At 49.4% G+C, this 26,328-nt stretch overlaps 1 protein-coding gene across 2 annotated transcripts in view; it reads right to left on the reverse strand.

The window, feature by feature from the left end:
* Window positions 1-26,328, reverse strand: part of foxb1a (forkhead box B1a) — a 52,711-nt gene that overhangs the window by 16,035 nt on the left and 10,348 nt on the right. Inside the window, exons 3-4 of one of the 2 annotated variants that reach the window (XM_086163157.1) lie at window positions 23,725-23,844; window positions 5,620-9,084 (exon numbers count right to left, since the gene is read on the reverse strand). In XM_086163157.1, coding sequence (XP_086019283.1) covers window positions 8,099-9,084; window positions 23,725-23,740 — 1,002 coding nt within the window. In that variant the 5' untranslated portion in view covers window positions 23,741-23,844 and the 3' untranslated portion in view covers window positions 5,620-8,098. Of the gene's footprint in view, window positions 1-5,619; window positions 9,085-23,724; window positions 23,845-26,328 lie in introns of those variants that run through there. The other variant, XR_015107363.1, reaches the window with a different exon arrangement.

Below are 26,328 nucleotides of genomic sequence, written 5' to 3' on the forward strand. Positions count from 1 at the left end.
GCTCCAGAGAATCACCTCCGACGGCCGAGGGGAGAAAGAGATGGAGGGAAATAGCAGAGGCTCTGCAAATACCAGGTGAAAACATCGCATGAATCTCGTTCTAGGATTGAAGGATTGACGGTTTTTGTCAAATGTCAGTCTCAGCCGAGTGTCAGGCTTGAAACTCGAAAAACTCATCCTGAGATGTGAGCAGGTGTGAGATGACAGTCTTATCTTCTGGAGACCACAGAGGAGGTTTAAGGATGGCGGGGAAGTTAGTTGGTGTGAGAGGAGGATGCAGAGATGGAGGAAGGTGATTTGCTGTGGCCGCCTCTGAAGGGAGACGCCTCAAGAAGACAAAAGTCAGTCAGACGTTTATTTTTCACATGGCCTTCCCGCCAAGAGGCTCCAGATCTCCGTCGCTGATGAGTCGTCCGGAAAGTGTTGGACGGCCGCAGCTTTGGAGTTTTGCTGCTCAGACACCTGCTCTACTTTTCGCAGTTGTAAAAAGAGGGAGTGGAGAAAAAAATGGTAGATGCGGCGAGTGAGTCACGATCATTCTTTAAGCGCTGCCTCGGCTCTTTCACCACGTTTCATCATTCCGGGCCTTCTGCTAATGAATTTCATGACCCAAAAAAAAAAAAAAAAAAAAAAGCAAGCCGCCGCTCCTTTTTCAGCGCATCATCACAAAAAAAAACAAAAAAAAGAACCGCCGTAGCAACTGTTACGGTACGTAAAAGGGCAAAAGGGTTGGGGAAAAGTCAGAATCGGAGCCCTTCCGTTTTTCCACCTCGGAAAGAAACGAGACAAAACACGGGAGCGGCGGAACCTTGAAAACCCGTTCCGTGACAGTACATTACATCACTCGCCGAGAAGCCCGTTCCCCCGGCGACGTCGCTGATTATCATCGCCGTCACGAATTAGATTAATGAGTTGCGCGGGGCGCATGATCAGAGCGGGCGCGGCTGAGGGCCGGCGTTATCTGGCGCCTGTACGGCTTCGTGCACCCATTGTGGCCTTTTTTTTTTGTCCGGGGACTTCCTGAGAGGACAAGCGGCGTGTTCGGAGGTGTCAGCAGCTGCGTGCTACGTGCCTCTGATCCGGGGCGGCTATTGACTTCCTGAGATTTGAATTAATTACTTGCTTCACAAGAGAAACTGGATTGCGGTGAACCCCCCTACACACACACGCACACACACACACACACACTCCTAAGAAGTCCACTCATTCTTCGGAAACTGCCCCATGGACTCGCAGATGGTTTCACCGAGATGTGCTTTCCCATAGAGAACAATTACACAGGGGATTGTGGCGCTGGCGCAAACCTGCAGCACACAGTCTCCATTCTCAACGTTTCAAAACAGCCATAGGGGAGGTTTGTGACTTAACATAAATTAGACCACCAGGGAACGGGGAGCTCTGAAGTGGCGGAAGGGCAATATTGCGGATAAATGCGGCGCGCTGAGAGCTTCTGTGGCGCGGAGGAGAGGGAGAATTACATTATGACACATCAGATTCAGATAATGACCACACTGGAACCTTTTACTTTGAGAAAACTCCTTCACCTTGGAAGCAAACATGGCGGCGGGCGGCTCGGCCCGGCCCGGCCCGGCCCGGCTCGGCCCGGCCCGGTTCCCGGCGCGAGTCCTCTCGCCGAGACAGAGTAAACAGTTGCGGGAGCGATTAATGACACGGGGAAACAATTACAGCTAATACTTTGGGATCTCGGTCGGCCCGGCGGGGATTACGTGGCCGTTTGCATTCCGCCGTCCGTGACGGTCAACGGCGGCCCGCGCCCGGCCCCCCCGCCCCCTCGGAGAAGAGTACACTTCAGCCGCGGCTGAAGCATCCAGGAACGGCGGGGTTACCGGCGGCTGCTAATTAACCTCACATTGTGGCGGCTAACAAAGACACAAGAGAACAAAGTGGGCTCTCAGTGTGGGAGATAATCACAATCACAATGGAGCGCGGCGCTGGATCATGCGCTTAATGGGGATTTTCACACCGGCCGCGACGACGTGAGATCGGATCAAAGACGGCCGAAGTTACATTAACAGAACAATGCGGCCTTGTTATGCAATAACAAACAGCCACCTGGGCCTTTTTCTGGATTATGAAAACAGAAGGCGCGGGCGCCCTCGCCCACCCGCCCGCCGTGAGAAATTTACTGCGTCTTTGTTGTGTCGGACAGGAAGTAGCATCCTTCCTCAAACACACCCGCGACGGGGAGGAAACGGGGCTCCTCGGTTGGTTATTGCTGCCTCGTCTTCAATTGCCGCCGACTTCCCGGCGCGCCGGGGGCCGCCCGGACCCCGCGCCGTCCACGGGCTAGCTAAATCGGGAGCTGTCAAAACTCACACCTCTGCGTGCTGCGGCGGGCCGCGCTCCGCCAGCTGCTTCCCCCGCGGCGGCTCGCCGCGCACTCCCGCTAATCAGTGTTGGCGTAACTCTGGAAGTTGGATGAGGGTTTTTTTTCTTTTTTTTTTTTCTCACCTCTGCTACCTGGTGCACCTTTGAAGTCTTGTGCAAGTGTTAGTTTACGGCCACAGAGGCCACGATAAGATCCAAAGGAATGGTGATAAATTAGCTCTTTGTCCCGCATTTGAAAAGGGGAAATAGCCGGCCGCTAAAATCCACAGAATCCGTAACAGTTCTCACACCCGGCAGCTAAAGTACTTGAGAACCAAAAACATCGCAGCGTCAAATCTGTTAAGTACCTTCATTACAGCGGCCGGTGTGCAGCAGCGCGCCGCCGCCGCCGCCGCCGTCCAGCGGGCATTTGGTCAAACGCGGGAAAGAAGGAAAAAAGAAACGACATCGTCCCATGACGAGCCGGAGGAGCCGATGCGAGCGCGCCCTCGGCTCTCGACGCAAAAATACACGGGTGAAGGAGATACAGAATCTCCTCGCGAAGCGCCTCGGAAATAAAAAAGAACATTTCCGAACCCGACTGAATATGACTGAAAATGTTTTTCCACCCAATGATGAAACGGGAGGATGTCAGAAGCAGCGGCTGGAGGTGAGCTTGAAAGAGGCCCGAGTCTTTTTGACGGATGGCTCTCATGTCGCCCTCCTCCTCCTCCACCGCCGCCCCCCGTCTTACCTTGTCTCGACCTGCCCGACAATAACTCAGGAGCCAATAAAGAGGGAGAGATCTGAGGAGGCGCGGCGCTCCATCACCACGCTGTCAGCCCCGGACGGAAAGTATGCCGGCGACCGTAACTGTTTGGCGTGCGTCAAACGGGCCGGGCGGCGGCGTTGGCGCTGGGAGGCGGGGGTTTATTTCAATTTCTGAAAATCACAAATTCCGCCCCGGGGAGGGGGGGGCCTCGGTGACCCTGTTAAAACAGGAAAAACACACCGAGGTCGTGTTGTTTTCGGCTTTTTTTTTTTTTTTTTTTTGCACGGCAGAAGCGGCATCGGAAGACGGCTGGGCCTCGGGGGCTCGTGGACGTTAACGCCGCCGCTTTCTCCTGGACGTGAAACGAGACACGAGCCCACCCCCTTCCTCCTCTTCTTCCTCCTCCCGCCCCTGACAATAAGCCCTCATACCTTGAATAACAATGATCTCTCCCCTCCCCATTAGAACCCCATTAGATCTTCTTTACAAGCCCGACTTTTATTATCCAGGATGACACGGCGGCGCGGCGCGGCCCCTTAACTCTCTGTGAAAAAAAAATGCACCAGAAGCGGCGGGAACTTTTAAATTAAATCTTTTTTAGTGCGTATCATGGTCACTTCCTCATCCCCGCCACCCGCCACCCGCCGCCGCCGCCGCTGCCACTGCTGCAGCTCAGTCAAGTTTTCGCCGCTGCCACCCGCTGACATAATTTGTTTCGCAGTCGCCACCCGGGAGCATGAATCAGACGTTGACACTCTAATTTCATGCACACACGGGTGTTTGGCTGAGCCGGCCTTGAATGCGGCGCCCCCGCCCACCGCCGCCCCCCACCCCAACCCGTGCCTTCCCCTCCAGCCTGCCCCGCCATACCTGCCCTTTGGCCCCCGCCGAGGAGCCCGCGTGGCGCGTTTAGTCGCGGAGTCGCCGCGCGTCCCGACGAGGAAGCCCTTCAGGCCCCTAATGAGGACGTTGGTCGCAGGAGGGCGAGCCGGCGCCGGCCTTCGGCGAGACCCTCCGCCGGGGAGCGGGGGGGCGGGAGTGGGGGATCGAGGGCGACTTCATCACAGACACGTAGCGTCCCGAGGCGACATCCGACGGCGACGGCCTCCTCCGTCCGCCGCCGAAATATATCCGTTTACCGCCGTCCGATCAATATTTGCTTTGCTTTGTTGTTTCTGAGAGAAAAGAAAAAAAAAAAAAAAAAGCTAATAAAGTACACGCCTTTGCTGGAAGTGATGAAACGCAGCCGGCGGCCATGTTTGAACGTGTCAAAGGCTTGTCAAGAATTGACACATTGGCGGAGGATAATTAATGCAAGTATGTCTATCGCCCATTATTATTTGCTTCTCCTGAAAGTCGGCTCTGACAGCCAGCCAGCCGCCGCCAAGAGGACCAGACCCCCCCCTCCCTCGCCCCACCACCCCCACCACCACCACCAACCTTCCCGCTTTCCGTCCGCGTCCTGATTCTGTCAGCGCGCAAGAACCGGCGTCAACCACTTTGCAGTTACCGGCACGATTCGTTTTTTTTTTTCTCAAAAAAGGTAAAAATAAAGCAAAGGTAATTCCCAATATGTCTCCCGCGCCGCAAATCTGACATCTTTGTTTCTGAGGAGCGGACGTAAATCAACACGGAAAAAATAGATAAACAAACGTGAGCCAGTTAACGGCCGGGGCTTCTTTTTTTTTTTCCCGCAAAAACGGCGGCTTTGTCTTGACAAACATCCAAACAACAAACCCACGGTAAATAACAACAGCCCTGTCAGTATCACTTCCCCGCTGGAGGTTAAGCTGAGTTTACTGCAGAGGCCACCGCCTGCATGCATTAAGCAAATCATAAATTATACATGCTAATTACCTTGGGCCTCCACTTTAATGAATTATTTTAATTAAACTACAACGCCGTTTTTTTTTTTCTTTTTGCACGCGGCCCATATTTCACGCCCGCGCCCGAGATGACCTTCGTCACTGTCTAAGTGGAATATAGTTGGAGGGCCGAGGACGACGGCGCCGCCGAGCTGAGACGTGCTAACGTGCAAACGGTTTCCCTTAAAAGAAGAGGGGTCGCTTCACATATAGAAATGATTCTTGGAAAAAAAAAAAAACAAACATAGAAGAACTGTTGTCGAAATGATTGTGCTTTTCCCCTCAAAACAAAATTACCTTTGGAGAAAACGACATTTCTGCAAGCGATTAGCTTTCACAAAGCGGGGCTCTCGGTCCGATCGGCCGTCTCTTCTCCAGTTTACACTCCTCGCCCCGGATTAGAGTTTTTATTCTGTTTATTGACAACGAACTAATTTATCTATTCATGATTTTGTTTTTTTTCTTTACTCTGAATGATTAAATAGGCTCAATTCTTTCCGTCATTGCTACGCAGTCTCAAAAGTGACGCACCTGCAAAGCCTCGCAGGAACGAGGATATAATAGATAGAAATGATCTACTTATCCGAACACAACAAATCTCTGAACCCCTTTCTTTTTTTTTTTTAAACGGTCCCGTCACATGGCAAGATGAACTTACAGACAGATTCCTTTTATTCACAAAAAAAGTTCATTTTAAAACATTTATCTGTGTATTACACACATTTATCTTTGACACTGCAAGGGAAAAAAAATAAAAGATACCAGGGACGGACAAAGTATGAACAGACACAGAAAGGAATTTAAAAAAAGTTTGTTTGTTTTTTTAAATGTACAATTGTAAATATGCGGTAATTATAAATATAATCTAAGAGTTTGTGTTGTTACGGTCTCTTTATCACAGGGTTATTAATGACCTTCACTGTTGTTGTTTTTTTCTTTTAAAGTGCTGAATGAGAAGACGGGTTGATTCTTTCTGCCAGACATTCCCAATAATAGTAGCAACAATAATTATGATCATTATAATAATAATGAACGACTTGCAGCGTCGGTGTTTCCTTTTAAGATATTTAATCCGGCGGATTTTTGGGGCATAGCGGGGAATAGACAAACGCGCAAAGTGGAAGGTGTGTGTGTGTGTGTGTGTGTGTGTGTATACGTGTTGGTGTGTGTGTGCGGAGGGGGGGGGGAATAAACTAACACTGTTGTACAAACAGTCCGGTGGGGGGAGGGGACGGATTTAAATTCCAAAAGGGTCTCGCAGCTCGTTTCCTAGTTCCCCGGTCAGCAATGTGTTTGTGAGAAATCACTCTTTTTGTCTCGCTGGGAATAAAAAAAAGGGTTGGGGCGCAGGGAGGGGGCGCGGAGGGTGTGGGGGGGCTAAATCTACATTGGTGGCCCAGTCCGAGTCTGCCATTCTTTGCACTTTCAATCCCGCTGAATGGGGGAGAATGAAGTGGCCCGAGACCCTTACATTGATCTACTCGATTGCATAAAGTGACGGAATTCTATTATTTGTTTAATACACACACACACACACCCTCCATACACACACACACACACACACACACATCGACAAATGCACACACACACGGGGATGGGCCGCCGCGGTTTTAAATGTTTGTCTGAAAATCGAATCGCAACGAATTAAAAGTAGTGAAAGTCTTTTTTAAATAATAATGGTTATTTATACGGACGGGGGTTTGCGGGGGTCCACGCCGCGCGGCTCGACTCGTTACCATATGCGAAAACCGGATTTAATCATTTTTCTAAATGCGATTTAATTTATTTTTACTTTTTTTTTTTTTTGTCTTTTATTCTAGATGGCCGTGGCCGGATGAATGAGGCCGCTTGTTCGGCGCGACCCGCGGCTCCCTGCATCCTAATGGGGCGCACAATCCGCGTCTGTCCGCCGGGAGACACAACAGGTTGGAAGCGGAGACCCAAAGGTTATTTATAACCAATGATTATAATAATAATAATAATAATAATACTAAATAACATTTTGATTGTTTACGTCACTTTTAATGAGAAAATATTTCGATGACCATTTCCGGTTTTTTGTTATTTGTTTTTTTTTCTTTCATTGCAGACTGTTTGCACACTTTGCATGCTCGGGAAAACAAAACAACAAAAAAATAAAATAAACAAACGGGTAACGAAAACAAACAAAAAAACGACAGCAACGGTAACAACACAAACTTTAGGATGCATGCTTTACCTACGAAATCAAGAAATAAAAAATAAAAAATACAAAATTTACAGCAACTGATACACGTGGTCACCACAGCCTTTTCTTTTTCTTTTAAATTAAATGCTTCACAGAACATTTTTTTGTTTCTGGAAAATAGATATCTAAAAACTTAAAAAGTGCATTTTACAACATCTCAGTATCAGTTATTCGCAAATGTTCACACTTTGCATTCCGAAGGGAAGGAAAAGGGTCTGACAGCATCTCCTCCTCTCTCCTCTCTGTTCGCAGGGGGGAATCCTATTTGGTATACCCTCGTCCCTCGTTCCGGCCTTACAATAAAAATAAAAATAGTGAAGAAAAAAAAATGAAAATAAGATGGAAAAAAATAAGGTCAAACTAATGAAGCCGTCGCGGCCTCCGCGTCCAACTCAGACCGCAACGGCTTCCCAGAAATAGTGTCACGAATCAAATGAAAAACCCGGATCCGTCCGCGGCTAACTGGCATCCCGACGGCTCCCCGGAAATAAAGGAAATAAAAATAATAAGAAAAAAATAAAATCAAACAAGCCTCCCTCCCCCTCGCCTGCGATCTGCCACCGGCGGCTCCTTCCACACGCTGCCAAAATAGAAACTGTCAAATAATTTATAATTCGAAGATCGATGGATTTTCTGTGCTGGACTTCTAGGAGACACGGATTATTCGAACTTTTTTTTTGTTGATCTTTTTTTTTTTTTTTTTTAAGCGACACATTCAACACAGACACATAAAGACGCGCCTCGATTGTTTTTTTTTTTTTTTTGTTTGTTTTTGTTTTTTTTCCGACGACACGAAATATAAACTTTGGGCTCGGTAGAAGGGGGGAAGAGGGGGACGGAGGGGGACGGAGGGCGGAGGGGCGTCCCGGGGAGGGAGCGGGCGGCTCGGACCGGCGGCTCAGCCCGTCAGTGCACGGCCACCGACTGCAGCGTGGACGGGCCGGTCAGAGTCTCGCTCGGCGTGGCGGGGCTGCTTTGGCTCGTCGCCGTCTGCGGGGACGTGGGGCTCAGCGACTGCGGCGAGTTGGACAGGAAGGCGGGGATGTGCGGCGGCAGCGCCGAGAAGCCCGGCATGGACGTGGGCGTGGGCTTGATGGGCACCGGGATGGCCGGCAGCGACTGGCCGCCGTGGCACAGCGACTTGATGGGCACGCCGTAGGCACTGTAGTCGCCGGCGATGGGCGCCGCCGCGTCGATCACGCCGCCGCCGCCGTACATGTGCGGCCACGCCGTCGTGAGCTGGTTGTGCAGCGGGTAGCCGGCCGACACGGACTGCACGGCGGAGAAGGCCAGGCCGCCGGGCACCTTGTACTCCCGGGCGATGATGTTCTCGATGGCGAACGGGTGCTTGAAGGTGGAGCCCTGGGACACGCCCAGGTTGTAGGTGGACATCTGCGGCAGGTGTGTGCCGCCGGCCGCCAGCGCGCTGAGCCGCAGCTTGGCCTGCTGCTGCAGGTAGTGCGCCGCGTCGGGCTGCTTGCCGGCGGCCAGGTGCTCGGCGGCGGGCAGCACCTTGAAGCGCTTGCGGCGGCGCAGGAAGCTGCCGTTCTCGAACATGTCCCCGCAGCTGGGGTGCAGCGCCCAGAAGCTGCCCTTGCCGGGCTGGTCGGGCCGCCGCGGGATCTTGATGAAGCAGTCGTTGAACGACAGGTTGTGGCGCAGCGAGTTCTGCCACCGCTGCGTGTTTTCCCGGTAGTACGGGAAGCGGTCCATGATGAACTTGTAGATCTCGCTGAGCGGCAGCATCTTCTCCGGGCAGCTCTGGATGGCCATGGCGGTCAGGGAGATGTACGAGTACGGCGGCTTCTGGTCGCTGTACGTGTTCCTGCCCGGTCGCGGCATCTCCCGGTTCGAGTCGAGATCGCCGGCGACAAAGTCGAGATAAAGTGGCCCTTAATCCCGTGGCGTGAGCATGAAAGAAAGAAGGAAAGAAGAAAAAAAAAACACGCGGGTGGGGAGGAAGAGGAGGAGGAGGAGGAGGGGGGGTGTGAAAAATAATCGAGAAAATTAAAAAAAAAAAAAAAAATGCCCCCGAAAAAGTATATTTCTACGGGGGGGGAGGGAGGGGGCGGAAGCCGAGCCGGGCTGAGGCGCCTCTCACGGCGGCGAGCATCCGCGGTTTTCCCTCGGAAAGAAAAAAAAAAAAAGGCAACCGGACCCAAAACAAACTCGGGCGGGGTGGACGGGGAGGGTGGGGCGGGGGGTGGGCTTCGTCCCGCCGCGAGAAAACCCCGGCTTCGGCGTCCCGCGCGGAGAAAGGAGCTAAGCGGACGCCTCCATGGCCTCCCTCCGACCGTCTGATAGTTTTATGCGGTGACAGGCGCAGAAAAGACCCCCGCCGAGGCGCTCCATTAACGGGCCACCTCTCCGCTATCACATGACAGCCGCCGAGGGGGGCGGGGGCTGCCGGGGACGGGCATAATCTGCCTTCATTTACACCTATTTACACGGACACCTTGGGCCAATGGAAATCATTTCCATTAGAAGACGGCAGGAGGAGGAGGAGGAGGAGGAGGAGGAGGAGGGTGGATGGATGGGATGGAGGTGGAGGTGGAGGCGGCGGGGGGAGGAGGGTGAAAAGACTCGGCAAACCGGAATTGAACTGCGATGGCACTCGGCCTGTGTGAAGGTATGTGGACGCTGACAGCCGCCGTGCACGGTAACCCACGGATGTTGGACGCCGGATTCAGGCCGTAGGATGAGCGCCGAGGTACTTTCTCTCTGACTACTTGTGCATTATTATTATTATTATATTTTACAGTAGGCGTGTGCGAGGATTCGTTTAAAAAAAACATATTTGCACGGTGGTCGGTGTGTGTGTGAGTGTGTGAGACGAATCCAACTGTGATTTTAATCTAAAAAAAAATATATATATATACAGATTGCACATTTATGGCGCGGATTCATTTCACCACCACCACCACCCCCCCTCCCGAGCCGAGGGCCTATTTTCTGCAAGATGCATGAGTTTGCCGTCAGTCTATAACTGACTCTGTGTGTGTGTGTGTGTGTGTGTGTGTGTGTGTGTGTGTGTGTGTGTGTGTGTGTGTGTGTTCTTATTCCCCGGCCCCACTGACAATATGAAAACATCACCGACAATGCGAACAATGCCGTTCGGAGCGAATAGGAAAAAAGGAAATAAAAGAAAAGCCCTCCATCGGGCAGTCGCGGCCCCATTGTGTCGGCGTCCAAAGAAGATCCCGGGGCCACTTCAGAAATGCAAATAAACCCTTGAGGACGTCGCGGCGAAAACTGTATAAAATATCCATAAGTCAATTATGTGAATGTGAAAACCAAACGGCGAGCCCATTTTCGAGCCTGTTGCTTTTCAGGGCTTTTGGCCGGGGCCACCTTTCCGCTTCGAGGGTTCGCAATGCCCGGGACCACACACACGACACGCAGATTTGCTCATAATTTATGCTAATTCTCAGCCCCACCGCCACCACCGCACCCTCCGCACCCACCTTCCTCCTCCTCCAATAAATCCACAATGCAAGCCCATCACCGGGCTGACGGATTAGGCAAAGAATCGCGCTGCAGCGGGAACACGGAGCGCCGGTTCTTCGCTCCGGAGCGTCCGGAACACACTTCCATGTTCAATTCATTTCAAGGAAAGCGTCAGGCCGCAACACAAATAGTCCGAAAATAGATTTAATGAATTGCAAATTGTTATTTCCGTGTCGCCCTGGTTGTTGTTTTTTCTTTTTCTTTTATTTTCCTTTCTCGCTGTTGACGCTCCACTTCCGGACCCGCGGAGCCTCGAGACCGGAAAACACTGACCTGACCGGAAGCTGTTCTTACATTTTTTTTTTTTAAATTGAACACCCAGTTTTATTTTATCTAACCCTTAAAATGCTTTATATTTGTTAAATATGTGAATAGATTTATAAATAAAAATAAAAGTGAAAGTCACACCAGTTTGGCTACTTGTGAGTTAACCAGCTGCGTCAGAGAGGGGATTCTTTTTCTTTTGGGTGACACACACACACACACACACACACACACACACACACACACACACACACACACACACAGAGGTGGCTTTTTGAGCTTTGGGGTTATGGGATATTGGTAGGCCTTTTGTCCCCCCCTCTACTCCTCATCCTCCCCGTCGAATGCACACACTGAAAATACCACCATGACTCTGAATCTGAATGCCTTTTTTTTTTTTTTTTTTTTTTTTCCGCCTCCAAACTCCAGAGTTCAAGCGGCAGTAGATCAAGTCCGCACTATGTTTGGTCATTTGTAGAAAACCCGAACAAAGGTTGGGATAAGCCAAATTGCATTGCACTTGTGAACCGTGCCTCAGTCTGAAGTATCCTTTTATAGCGAGGGGGGGGGGGCAATTTTGTGTGAGCTTTTTTTTTTTTTTAAAGGGGGGGGGGGCGAAAACAAAGGGCACTTTCTGAAAACATCTTAAAGTAGAGTAGTGAGGCGTGACATTCCCAGGGTGACGAGACACAAAAGCTGAGGTCATGGGGATGAAAAAGAGAATCAAACAGCCACTTTCACACGTCTGCCCTCCTCCACTGCACCTCCACCACACACACACACACACACTGCGCAGACACACACACACACACACACACACACTGGCGCAACAATAGGAAACAAATGTTGTTAAAAGGGGATCGATGCCATTCGTCCCAAAGCAGCGAATGATAGCCAAACAATATTGTCAGAGTGAATCGACTTGAGATGCGCTGCCACCCAGAGCCTCGGAGGGGGGGAGGAGGGGGTGGAGAGAGAGAGAAAGAGTGAGAGAGTGAGAGAGAGCGAGTAAGGGAGTGAGAGAGAGAGTGAGCGAGTGAGAGATGCAGTTCTGCAGGAGGAATTAAAATAATTGGCGCTCATCAGGACCAGAAGGTCTTAACTACCGATCTTGACTTGCTGTATTTCTAAGGTGTCCCTTCATGTTATATGATTTAGTTTTGAAATATTTTAACCGTATCCTTCAATCACTATAATATAGATGGATAAAAAATAATCCAGTTGAATCCTTTTTTTATTTTAGATATAAAAAAATGATCCTTCCTGTTTTTTTTTTTTCCTCCCCCTGTCCTCCTTGCATTGTTCAGGCCTCAGTGTCAAAAACCCCTGCAAAACGCAGTTTCTCTCAGACGCCACAGAAACCGACCAATAGGTCCGTGCCTCTAATTAAGTCCGTGGTGATTTCAGCCCCCCCTCCACCCGCCACCCCACCCCGGAGATGTTTTACGGTGCAATTAAGGACGCTCTGATGATGGAGGTATGAATATTCAGCAGAATGACAATTAATTAGCAGACAGAGGGCTCTCATAAGGACTGCCCCCCCAACACACACACACACACACACACACTCGATACCAAATTTAGCTCGTGTGACGGGACTTCCAGGCGTCTTAAAGGCCGCGCCCCAACGCACGGCAGACATTTTGACCGGCAGAGAAAATCCTGACACGGTGCGGAGCGTTCATTATTATTTCTTTTGTTGTTTCTTTTTTTTTCCGACCGGGTCAAACAGCGGGATTACGGTCGTCCTCGCCCCATTAGCTGTCTTTTTTGGCTGACAATCAGAGGTGGGTGGGGTTGAGGGGGGGGTACCTGGAAAAAGACCTCGGGGCGTTCGGAGCATATGCTCGGATTATGCCTAATGGTCTAATTACATAAATTAGGCATTCATTATACGGTACATCATCTGTAACAGATATCTCCATTGTGCAGAGGCGGGAACATCTAATTCAATTTGTCCGCGTGTGTTTCCGTCCAATTAAACACCGAAAATTAAAGAGGGGGATAAAAAGAAAGGGAAAGATCGGACAGTCTGATGGCTGGCATTTGGTGTCCGTAATCCATGGGTTTGGTTTTAATTTTTGGGAATGGAAGGCGAGTTTGCTCAGCGTGTTCACCCACGGCGAGGGAGTCATCCTCAGCCGACATTAACTAATTAATGCCTTATATTTTACTCCATCTTTCTATCTATCTATAGAATTGTGTCTGCAGGTGCATGGAAAGTGTGTGTGTGAATATGCAAGCAAGGTGTGTGTGCATGTGCAAATGTGTGTGTGTGTGTAGGAGGGGGAGTGCCACTTCATTGACTCCATATGGCGAGAAACAGCAGGACTGATGAGCGCTCTACCTGAGGTCCATGTTTGTGCTGTAGAGTGTAAGAAAAACAGAGGCCCCTGACCCCCCCCACCCCCCACCTTGCAAAACACCTCCCCCCAAGTGCACACACACACACACACACACCCTGCATAATTCATTACAGACAATACAGTGCCATTCACACTCTCATTTCTTCATTTAGCTTTCCGTGACAGATGACTCCCCGGCAACAAATCATCCCATTAGACCGCCGTGATACTTGGCCGACAAACGCGAGAGGGCAGCGGCGAAGACGGCGAGGTACAAAGGAGGGGGAAAAACGTAAACGGGGGAAAGATGAGAGGAGAAAACGGCTACCTTTCAACGTGGGGAGGAAAATGCGGGAGCTGCCGAGCTGTATTCTAATGAAGTCGTATCGTAGGAGTCGTAATCATGTAAATTCCCTGTTACAATGTCGGAAATGAGCGAATAATGCGGCACAAAGCGGTGTGAGATCATGATATATTAACAATAAACTCAAATGGAGGGCCAACTTTCGCTGTGAAGCCACAAGATAAAAGGGCTATTATGCAAAAAAAAAAAAAAGGAAAGAAAAGGAGCGATGAATTAACATAGTTCAATCACGCACAAAGTATTGGGTTTTCGCGGGAGATGAGAAAGGAGATGAAGGGCCGCGGCTGCAGAGCCGATGAAAAAAGGATCACAAGACGAAATAACTTTAACACGGGGGTGGGGGGGCATTAGGAGGGCCGTCGGAAAAGCGGCGGCGGGCTGGTAAACAGAGGTGGGAAGACGTGAGGCGGCAGGTGACAGGGCTGGCTGATATACGGGGGAGGGAGGGGGTCAATTTCATTTTGACCTCTGGAGGTCGAAGTTGTGGGTTTAACCCCCGACCCCTCCACCCGCTTGTTCCGTTTACTGTTCCGCTCGCCGCTGACGAAATAGTCTTCTGCGAACGGATACCGCTTCGACCGCAGCTCATTAGGCGCAAAGTTTTTCTCCTTTTTAGGGGGTGTGTTATTATGAAGGACAAAAAGCTTTGATGTATGGGATCAATTCAGGAAGTTGACATTGTTGTTTTGTCGTTATCTCCTGGAAGCCCGCAAACACACCCGACTTCATCCTTTTTTTTTTTTTTACCCCCCTCACCGTAAGCTCGCGTGGTTAGGAGGCACGGTCTTTTGTGCGACTCGTGTTCATCCAGACCTTGGCAGTGATCGGAACACACACTTAACCAACTGGGACCAAATGAGGTTGGGGAGGGGGTTGTCTTTCATCTCGCACGTCGGGGGGAAAATGCTGGGTCTCCAAGGATGGATAACCGAGCCGGGGGACCCGGAGCCACACAATGCGCGGTGACAATGTGTTGGTGTTTACAACAACGCGCGTAAACAAAAAAATAAAATAAAAAAAAATAACGCACACACATTGCACGGCAGGCGGGGACACACACCCCGAGGGAAGGTAACGAGATAGAGAAAAAAAAAGTTTGGGGAAAAAAATAAGTTTAAAAGGCGAGTGTTTGTCTGGACAGTGGAAAGCGGAGCTAAAAATGCGACCCCGCTCCCGGGGGACGGGAGGCCGGGCGCACAACACCACCTCAATCCCAATTGCTGTTTGTATTTTACAAGACAGGCCCGGCGTCGCAACGGCGACGTTCACCCGCCCTTGCTCTCGGGTGACTGACGCGGTGACCAATCACCAGGCGCCACTCCTATTGATATATTATAATTGGTGTGTGATATATGCTGCCGTAAGACCGGGATTTGCATTGCTAAGCATAAACAAGCCCCACAGTAAATCACGAAGGGCTTTGAAAGTAGAAACACAAACAAGCGATGTTGCATGGTAGTCTTTGCGCCGCGCCTTTATGGTTGACCAGCTCAATGTGCCTCCTGCTGAAAGGTAATACGCATGACACATTTCCAGGCACTAATTCATTTGTTTAGTAATAGGGGAGCCTAACCTGCGCGGGAAACACGGGTGAGCGAGGAAAACATAAAGGTCCTGCTAATCCACAGCTAATCAGAAGGGCACGGGGAACAGCCCGGCGGAAGGATTCTGCCATATTAATTAGGACGAGGCTTGAATATTTGTACATTTGCGGAGGAAAAAAAAAAAAAAAAAAAAAGGCGGCGCATCATTATTCTAAAGAAGGCGCAACCCCTAGCCGGTGGCCAAGGACCCTGCGAAGCATGGCTAATACGGAGAGAAAAATATGTATTTACGTGTCTGAAATCTTGTTGATTAAGGGTTCTTGGCAGCGGATATCGGAGATTATTCTTCGGATGATGATCGTCGCGGAGCCCGTGAACTGCGGCGTTGATTACCGGGCCCTCGGGGGCCCCACACTCCAAAATAATGTTGTCGGCAGCCGCCTCTCCGGACGTCACAGAAGCATTTTGAATTACGGTCAGGCATCGCGCCGGGCTAGCGCGCGGGCAAAAAGAACGCAATTACGTTTCAATCAAACAAACGTAATCCGGACTCGGGGTTTTTATGTTATCTTAATGCGCCGATGGAAATGAGCAGGATCCTGAGAAATGTCAAGTACTGCCGCGTATCAAGATGAAGCTTCAACGGTCGCGGGGACTGTAGACACAGAGTATTAACTGCCTCCGCCGGCCGGGAACATTCGCCGCTCCCCCTGCTTAAACCACAGCTATTAAGATCCCAAATAATTAACTTTGTCCGCGACGGGCAGCCGTTGGGACGAGCGGGACGAAGGATATTACAGAGAAACATACTCAGCGAGGAAAACAGGTATTTCCTGGTGAGGACACTCATAGGTGCATTTTTAGCTGCCACTTTTGCACATTTATGTTGTTGTTGTTCACTCTGCTGCCTATTTATTTGTGGATGTCTTTTTCTATCTTTTAGTTGTATTCTAATTGTCTCCCTATTTATATTAATATTCAAATTTATCGATATTATGACTGTTACGCTGCTGTGACAAAAGAATTTCAATCAATAACGTTTATCTTACCTCATTCATACTGTTTATGTATGACTTATATTTATTTCTATTTTCTATTTTTTTCTGATATTTACTTCCTGCTTGTACATTATTATCCATCTCTACCGCACCATCAACTTTATTTGCGAATTGAAATTTCCCCACTGCGGGATGAATAAAGGAATATTCTGTTCTGTTTTATCGTATTTTATTGTGAGACGAGGTCCGGCTCGGCTCTCACCGTAACTCACAGGGTTCTACTGACGCAAAGCCGTAATGAAATAAACATTTGTAAAGGAACGCCGGAATATTTTTACTCCTTGTCTTTTGGGAGATTTCCAAAAAGGAGAATCCCAGGTCGGACTGCGACGTCGAGAGGACGAGAGTCTTCCGGGCTCTGGGGTTGGAACGCTGCCGTCGCAGAGTCGGACAGACTCCTGCCGACAGCTCGCCACCTCAAAACTGCCTGGCGGAGAGTTCAGAACTCGGTGCGAAAGTTGGCGCCGGCGCCCGTCCTCTCCCGCCGTCCCCGACAGCTCGCCGGCCCTTTTCACTCAGAAACCCGTGCGTTTCCGGCGGGGGAGGTTCGGACTCCTTCGTTAAACACATTGACTTTGGAAAAATCAATTACAGTGACAACTTACGGGGTTGAAATGCATTTGACGTGACACGCGACCAAATCATGTTGCCCTTCGCCGGCGCCGCTTGTTTGTCTTCTCTCCTCTAAACGACGTTACCCGGCTTTTTGGAACATGTGCGGGTCGGACGGCGACCGCGGGGCTCCGAGCCGCTCCCACGTGAGCCCCGTTATCCAATCGTTTCTCCGTTTACGCCCCCGTCCCGGCGACGGACTTGGGCGGGTGCTAAACCAACTCAGGTAATACGGCCTAATAAATCGGGGCCGATAAAAAAGCATTTAATCGCGAGTGTCAACATGATTAATTGTGCACTAAAATCCGTGTGAGGCCACGCTAGTCGCGGGAGGAGGGGGGCGGCGGGCGTGGCGGAAAGGCATCTTCAGCATAACTGGCACCGGGACAAGCACTTTACGCCGGTCTGTCCGCGGAACGGTATGAATATCAAATTAATAATTAGTCATGTAATTTCTCCTCAGGAATTACTGTGCCTCAAAAAACTGGCTGGCGAATTTAATTATTAGCCGCCTTTTTGTTTCCATGTCCCTCTCATTACTGTCAGGATTGATGGAACGTAAACTTCATTAAAAATTAAAGCGAGAGTCTTAATTATGAGGCCGCACTGACTGAAGTTAGAATTAGCCAACTCAGTGATGTGCAAATGAGAGCATTATTTAAGAAACATGCTGGAAGTAGTTATGCTAATTTCAAGAGTTCACAGTAGCAGACCTTTTCACTTGCACTTGCATATTCATTAAACACACTATGCAAATTTAATGTAGCAGTCTTAGTAATGCCTTGTTAATTTATTCAGATTTATCGAGTACGACTTGTAAAAAGTACAAATTTAATTACTCTATCTCCTTGGAGGGAAAGGGATACGGCCGAGATTTTTAAACTGTGTAAATCAGAAAGGTGTAGAGAAAATAAGGAACGAGGGGACGCTGCTGTTAATGGCCGCGCTTAAAAGACATAATGATTTACTTAAGATGTGATTCCAGTTAAAATCTCTAAAGGCTGCTCAGCTGGGGGAAAGGAAAGAGCTGAGGTGGGGTTAATGGTCTTCCTGTCACATAACGGCTTCCTGGCTCCTGGAGACGGGGCGTTCTTCGCACCCCCCCCCCCTTCTGGGAGACGCTTTCTGGGCTTTTTTTCCGGGTCCAAACAACGCAGTTTAACAATCCAGAGGGCGTCTCTGTCCACGTCACTCTCGCCGGCCATCGCTCGGCCATCGGGGCGGAGGGACCGCGAAGGAGCGTAAACACTGCCAAGCCTCTGTGCTACGTTTGCGCTTATTTTTCTAATGTTTGCTGCGGGGTAACAAGGCCGGCGTGCGAGGCCTTAATCGAAATGGCATTAAATACGGCGCTTGCGTTTCAGTCCGTCCACTTACTTCTCTTTGCCCTCCTGAACTTCAAACGTAACGACGGAAAATGTCAGGATTTAAAATACAGACTTTAGAATATCAGTTGTATTTTTCCCCGTGGGAGTATGAATTATCTTATCTTATCTTATCTTATTCGAGGATAGAACTGAGAGGGAAGTCAAACTTGTGTTGGGAAACAACCCCGGGGCTCTGGAAGGAGCACTTGGGTCACCTGCTGTGAATCAAGAGAAGGACTGAAGTGAAGTTAGGGGTCGCCATGGTGACGCTAACTGGCAAAGGGGGAAGTGTATTTGTGGTGTCTGCGCGGCGCTTCGCTTCCCCTGGGGTATCCACGTCAACATACCGAGGAGGGGAAAACAGCGGACGGCGGGCCAGCCGATCCCGGGCCGACCGTAAACAGCCGCCATCTCCGTTTTAGCCCAAGTACGCCAGACGGCAACATCTTCGCGGCGGGAGTTTACAAAGATTGTCATCGAGCCCAAGAGGCAGGGAAGCCGTAGCCGAGAGTAAGAATCACGGCCCTCGGCACAGAAAGCACAAAGACGATACGCGAAAGTACGCGCCACTACAGATCCTCAGCCGTGGAGATTTTAACGGCGCTGAAACCAGCTTCTCCATGTCATCCGCAAAGCTCGGGTCTTAAAGCTGCGGGAGAAAATCTACCGTGAGATGAGGGATGTCATGTCTCGGTCGGGTGCGATATATATACCCTGTGACGTGCGTTATCTGTGAAGTGCAAAGGAAATATCTGCCTTTTCATAATAACGATATGCCTCATACCTGTTCCATAATCCCGCAAAAGTGCTTTCTCTATCCTGTCCTCAATTACCTACCATTCACGCGCTCATTCATGCATCATTTAGAGACAAAACCATTCACCCTGTCATTGCCGCCACATATAGAGACACACAAGCATTCATCCTCTATTAGGTGTCAAACTCATTTTCACCATCGTGGAACGGTAACAGTATCACGTAACCAAATGTAATGTCAAATAAATGGAACTACTACTTAAACTACTTAAATAACTCTGAATTTATCATTCAAATCCACAATGTTACATATGCATTTCCACAAATCCTTTTATATTGTCAGGTAAAGTAGCCTGCATTATCCCATCAATCAATGATCAATCTATCCAAGTGAACAAAGAAAAATATCATCCAACACATTAACTTTGTTCAAAACCATCAGCGTTTCTCTTCCTGGATATTTAGGGATCATTTGTATTTCTCAGTCCCACGAGTTGAAATGGCATCGATGCGGATTCACTGCGATCTAATGGCGGGATGACGTCACTCTGAGGCTAACATGATTGACATGTAGTTTCTGGTCAATGCACGCGTTTGACTTGCTTAGTTGAGGACAATCAGACCTTTTAAGACGTTCTTGTGGGACATATAAAATGAGGCGGTGGCCACATTTGGAGTTTGACACATGTGTTGTAGAAACAGAACCATTCACCCTGTCGCTGACCCCCCAGACAGACACACAACCGTTCATCCTCTCCTTCAGATACACTCAAACCGTCAAAAAGAGACGGACAAACATTCACATGTCATACGGAGACAAACAACCAGTCCCCCCTCTACAAACGTCATACGTGCTTAATGGCCATATGTCTATATAATATGTTGCATCTGTAAATATCATGTGAATTACTAACATAAGATATTACATACATATTGTTCATTTGTTTATTATATCTGCACCTGCTGCTCTTTTGCACCTCTGGTTCGATGCTAAACTGCATTTTGTTGCCCCGTTCTGGTACATGTGTAACAACAACAGTTGAAGCTAATCTAATAATCTAATAATCTAATAAAGAGACATACAAGCGTTCATATTCATCCCCTGGACACACTTCTGCAACAGAGGCAGGGGTGTGACGCTCGAGGCCCATGCATGGGTTTGATGCGACTCGCAAAGCTAAAAGATACCAGCTTTTCGGGGTCAGCTGAATAATATGTCATGATTTTGCTCATCCGTCCCACTTGAGGACAGATTTTCCTCCATGTTGCCCCTGAGCTAAAATGAGTTTCACACCCCTGATTTTAGTGTCTCAAATGAGACTCCACGCAGAAAAGCCGCCCGTAATCGAATCAGGGACGTTCTTGTTGTGAGACCAAAGTGCGAACCAGCTGAAAGGAAAACGACCCCGGGCACGTAAACGTCCGGTTCGGTGGGCGGCCACCATTACAATCGGCGCCGTGATAAACATTTGCTTTTGAGAGCGCGCGAGCTGCGCTGGATCCAATCCAAACGGGAAGAATTACGGCACAAAGAGAGCGGCCGTGATTAACACGCGCGTCTGATTCGATACATAAACCCCTCCTGAAGGAAAAAACAAACACGGCGGGCGCCACCCGTCGATTATAATAAACCCAAGACTTTTACCGTCGCATCTCCCGTCAACCAGCAGAATGCCAACGACAGCGACGCCTTCCCGGGTAGCACCGTCTTTAAAGAGCGCTAGAATCGAGAGGAGGGCCGGGGCTGCGAGTGCAGTGTGAGACCAAGTAATCTTGTTAGTTCAAAGTGGTTTGGTCAGTTGTGAGTGACTAGAGGGGAAAGCAGGAAAGTGAGGGAGGGTGGAGAAAAACATCAACGGGGGAGAAAACGGCAAAAAAACAACCTGCCCACGAGCATCCAGGGCCACGCAACCCTGACCGTGGCACTGCGGGGCCCGACGGCTGATCCACCACTCCGGGACACAATTATACCGGCTGGGTGTCTGCTGTTCACGTCCAAGAGGGGGAGAGCGTGTGTGTGTGTGTGTGTGTGTGTGTGTGTCTGCAAAAATACAAAATGAAATGTGTCTGACGCAACAAGCCGTAAAAAAAATATATATATATATATATATATATATATATATATATATATATATATATATATATATATATATGATAAATAACAAAGTAGAAACCTGTCAAAACACCAAGCTCAGAGCTATTTATGCTATATTTATTTTACATTCATGAAAAGGCTCCACTTGCTGTTACTTTGTCCTCCATATATTGGGGGAAGAGAAAAGAGAGCAAATGGAGGGGGCGCGACGGCTGCATGTACCATTACATTTCGAATACATTTTTTTTAAATGTCTGGTTCTTTTTACCGGGAAGGATTAATTACAACATTTAAAGGGAAAATTAAAATATTTGTTAATACATTCGCGGGACCTCTGGAGCGTGTATATTGCGCTCCTCTAAATTACCCTGCGCGCTGAGGGGTCCGAGATCACCGGAAATAAATTTCCTTTGCCGCAAAGATAAATGAATTTTGCATGGTAAATAGAAAATATTTGCATGACGATAAATAAATACAGAATATACTTATACATCTACATAAATAAAGGATTTTTTAATTTCTGTAAGTGTCACGTATTTTTGCAGGGAGCGATCTCACACACACACATAAACACAAACACACACATGTGTGTAAAATATTCCCCTCTTGTCATGATCTGCTTTTTGCTGCAGTAACGTTCGGAGATGCGTTTCCATTATGTGGACGCCGAACACACACACACACGGACGTCTGTCGTGTATTTCCTCTTTCCCCAACACGTCACCCCGACACGCGCGCGGGGGTCGATGTCAGAACGAGAACGCTTGATGGCGTTGGACGGCGGCGCTCCCGACTTAATATACCTCCTTTATCGTCTTGAGAGAAATCATTTCCATTTTTCTCACTCAGGGTGACAGATGTGAACCGTCCCATTGACCATAATTAATCTGTGTTTAAAACGAACAAGCCGCACAGCGGTGCCGGCATAGCCCAGGGTCTGAGGGCCCGTGACACAGTTCTCTCCGTCTGGCCCCTGTGCATCTCGCTGTAATTATCCCATTGCCATGAATAATGGGACAAGGGAAGGGGGGGGGGGGGGGATCAGAGTGATGCTTTGATAGAGATGAGATTAGTTTAATCAAGTTCATTGCTTGGGCTGGGCCACCGAATCTCATCATCCTTCCTCTCAAATCACCAGACCCTCACCCCAACCCGCCGCCGCTCCCTCTACGTGTGCCACATTAGCCGGGAAAAATTTATGACGTCGTTAGTTTTAAGTGCTACCCCCCGTCGGAACAATGCATACTGAAAACGGGCTCCTCTCCGACGGAAGGATGCCTAACAGCCCCGGCCGGCCCGGAGTCCGGCCTCTCCTGGGGATCTCACCTCGCGTTCGCATGCATACTGCAAAAATAATAACATCGTGTGATTTTTGATTTTAATAAAAATGTCTGGGATCCCGCGACTCTATTTAATTAAGAGTTGAATCATTTAACAATCTAGCGCCGCATTAAAATTCATTGTAAGGAAAAAAGGTGTTGGTTTTGGATCGTTTAGGATCCCCCCTCATTAAGAAGTCAAACATGGGATTTATCATTTTAATATGTCGCCCGCGGCGGCGCGGCAGCGCAGTGGTTATGTTTCTGTCTGATGCGTGAATGAGAGGGTGATGTTTGTCTCAATATAACGCATGAATGAAAGGGTGAACGGTTGCATGTCTCTGTACGCGGCCCTCTGATTGGCTCACCACCGTTCCAGGGTGAACGCGCCTCTCGTCCAATGACGGCCGACCCTCGACGCACACATACCGAATGAATGAATGAATGAATGAATGAATGTATATGTCGCCCCCTTCAGGCAGAAGTAAAACAGAGGGGAACATCATGTTTTCTCAAAACCGACGACTGAAGCACGTGACAAAGGCGCCGGACTCCCGGTGGCGTCCCATAACAACCCAGCCGCACGCCGTCCCTCTCCGCAGACGTCGGAGGACCGGCCTCGAGGCCGTCCGCGGAGCGCCGTGACCGCAAACAAAGCCCCGCGGTCGAGCGTTTCAGCAGCCGCGGCTTTGACTTTCCCTATCTTTGTGTCAACGTGTGGCTCCACAGTCCTCTCCGCAAGAAATTTAAAAAAAAAAAAAAAAAAAAAAAAAAGCAACGCTGCAGCACAATTTGGGAGTCATACATCAAATAAGACACCGGATTAATTAAGCCCGAGGACTGAATTAGCCTCCTCCGCACTCATCAAGGTGTACCCTTGGCCCCGGGTGGGAGATGAGGGGGTGCAGGCTGGTGATGGGCGGGGGGGACTTTTAATATTACGAGCGTGTCTTTTGTCCTTAGAATATTCACGCTTAGACTGAGGAAAAAAAAAACAAAACAAAACCTTTTACTGTCAATTTACATAAAGTGTATGATGATAAGGAGAAACTCCGGAGGGGATTGTTACCGCGGCGCTCTTCATTACATATTAGCTTTACGGCGATGGGTTACGACGGGAGGGAAAGTTAGAGGAAGAGGGAAGGAGAATTTCTTTGCGAGGACAAATAAATAAATGACCCGGGGGTGAGCGATTACGGCCGCTGATACGGGCTCGATTTTGATATTGACACAGGTTTATTCGGTGCTGAGCGTAGACCCCCCCCCTCTTGTGTGTGGCGACATGACACATATGTTCTTACCGCGCGGTGAGTTCATTAGTCCTTGGCGTGCCGTCCCTCACCGGAGAGGCGGCGTGTTTGATGAATGGACTGCGCCGCCGTGGCTCGGGGCTAGGATCCGGCACCTCCGGGGGCCCGGCTCTGGTTTAAGCAAAGAGAAAGGAGAGGAGAAAGGAGGAAATGAGGGGAGGGGGCGAGATGCGGAGAGAAAGTGAGAGATGAATTTGGATTACCCAGGAGTTCTGTCTCCCTCGAGTCCCGCATCCGAGAAACATTAGGAATCTAATGTGCTATTATTCTCCATCACCCCCTAATCCTAAAACATCTGTCCTTGGGGTGTCTCCGGTAATAGACAAGGGCTTTCGGACCCATCGCTAAGACAAGACAGCAGCTCCGACAAGAGCCCTTGACGTCCCGCCGACTTAATCTGCAAGTGCTTGCACAAAATTGACATTGCCCAGAGAGTAAAGCAATCAGCACAACCCCCGTGCTACCGAGCGCCGCTATTGCGGCGGCGCCGCGGGGAGCGGCAGAGCCTGACCTTTCCGAGGCCCGGAGAAGAATTATATTCCATTCCACCTTTCTTCTCGCCCCCCCCCCCCCCTTTCATTAGTTTCTTTGAGGCTTCTTTGAGGGGGGCCGAGCGTGTCAGAACGTGTCTTCAGAGCGGCGGCGTGTCCTTTATTTAACAAATAAACCCGCTCCGTTGCGTCAATACTAACAGATGACGTAACGGCGTAATGAATGCACCGGGATGCAAATATCGCCTCGCTAAAGCAAATATCATCTGCTATGGCGCCAACTTATCCTCGCTAACAGCTGCGTGACATAAAACAGCAATAATGCTAGTACGGCGAGGATATAACAGTCATTCATTGCAAATCGCAGGATGCGCACGAGACTCCTCCGCCTTCCCGGACGTCGGGAGGCGCGGCGGCATTAAGGGCCGCGGTGTTCATGTTGCACTTCACTCCAAAACCTGACGGTCCTGGAGTGGATGCAGCAATACTGTGTCACTTTGACTTGTTTTTTTGGCCAGAAGTGGGAAAAAAACAACAGGCTATCTGGTGCCAGCCATGAATAAATCCTCTTTTCAACCCCCGTGGCCTCATTTTGCAACACATTTAAATAAGTTTATATTGAAATAGCCGGTGATACCGTGGACACAGTAGCCCAGAGTTCAGCTCTGAATTTTCTCTGATACCAGATCAGAAAGATGTTTATATAAAAAATATATATATACATATATAAAAAATATATGTAAAAAAGAGGGCATTAGAAATGAGATGTACTATAATTTTTATTATTATTTTTTTTCGGTGGCGGTCGCATGGCAGAATAATTGTTTTCACATGACCGCCGATGCAATATTCATGATATTCATTTTCAACATGAAAGATGGGCTAATGGAGGCGTAGTATTTGATGTTGTATTTCTACTAAGTGAGTCAAAGAGCAGAGATATTTGTCTTAAAGGCTTTCGGGCCCCCAAGGCCTGATTAGGAATGCGGCCCCCCCTAAATGAAAAAGAATATATCTTGATTCATTAATTATTGATAAAAGAGAGGGGAGAAAAAATACTATGGGTACTCATTAATTTAAAAGGGATAATGTCTCATTGTTGCGCGGGACATCATAGCAACAACTCCCGGTCCCAGCAGATCGGCGGCGCAGGCTGGCCGAGCCCGGCCAACCTGTTTAAATAACAAGTTTGCCCGTCGCAAAATGGACGCCGCCGACCGAACAGATGGCCGAACTCGCATCTGCCGCCGCCGTTTTCTCGTCCGGGCAATTAAAAGTTTCTGGCTGTTTTTTTCCCGCCTCCCTCGTTCCCTCCCCTCCCAAAGTACAGATTGCAAACATGACAAGGGGTCAAATATCTGCAAGGGGAAAAGGAGTGGAACAACTGTTCCGCCGAGCCGCCGCGGCCTCAGCTGGCGCGCCGGCAGGCGAGCGTTCACCTGCGCGAGGGCTGGTAATCACCCAACACCAAAGTGAATAATTAGTGTAATAATTACCGGGCTTTAAACGAAGCCGCGCGCTGCCCTCTCCTCGCACCGCCATCAAGGATAACAGGTGCCGAGAGTGCCTCGGAGGGACAGAGATTAAAGATTATTTCGTTATCCCGGGTCTCCTTGAGGCGACGCCGTCTTGTGTTTTATCCTGTCATCCACGGCGAGCGTCGTGCGGAGAGAGGGGGTGGGCGGTGGGCGGTGGGCGGTGGGGGGCTTTTCCTCTGGCTCCGCAGTTTTGGGAGCTGGCCATTTGACAGAGAGTGAGCGTTGTTTAATCTGGGAGCGCGAGCCGTCCTTGAGCTTCCCGGACACTCCGTGTCCACATAACCTCCAGCTAGGTGGAGTCGGGTTGCACTAATGGCTGTTGCTAGCTGCCGCCCTGGCCGTCCCCTGCAATAAAAATATAGATATAACCGAACGGCGGTGTTTTCGTTTCGCCGGTCGCGCACTCAAACAATATTAACACAGGCGTGTGTGGCAGGACCCCTCCGCTCAATGTCCCCATCAGCAATCATGGCGCTTTTATTTTATTTTTTAACGTCGCCGTGAACGAAACCGCATTTATCGTGCACCTTCCCGCCGATGCGGGGATCTTCCTCCCAGGTCCGAGA

This window comes from Fistularia commersonii, chromosome 17, assembly GCF_037954325.1.
Source record: "Fistularia commersonii isolate RoL2024-O1a breed Wild chromosome 17, RoL_Fcom_v1.0, whole genome shotgun sequence".
Classification (NCBI taxonomy): Eukaryota; Metazoa; Chordata; class Actinopteri; order Syngnathiformes; family Fistulariidae; genus Fistularia; species Fistularia commersonii.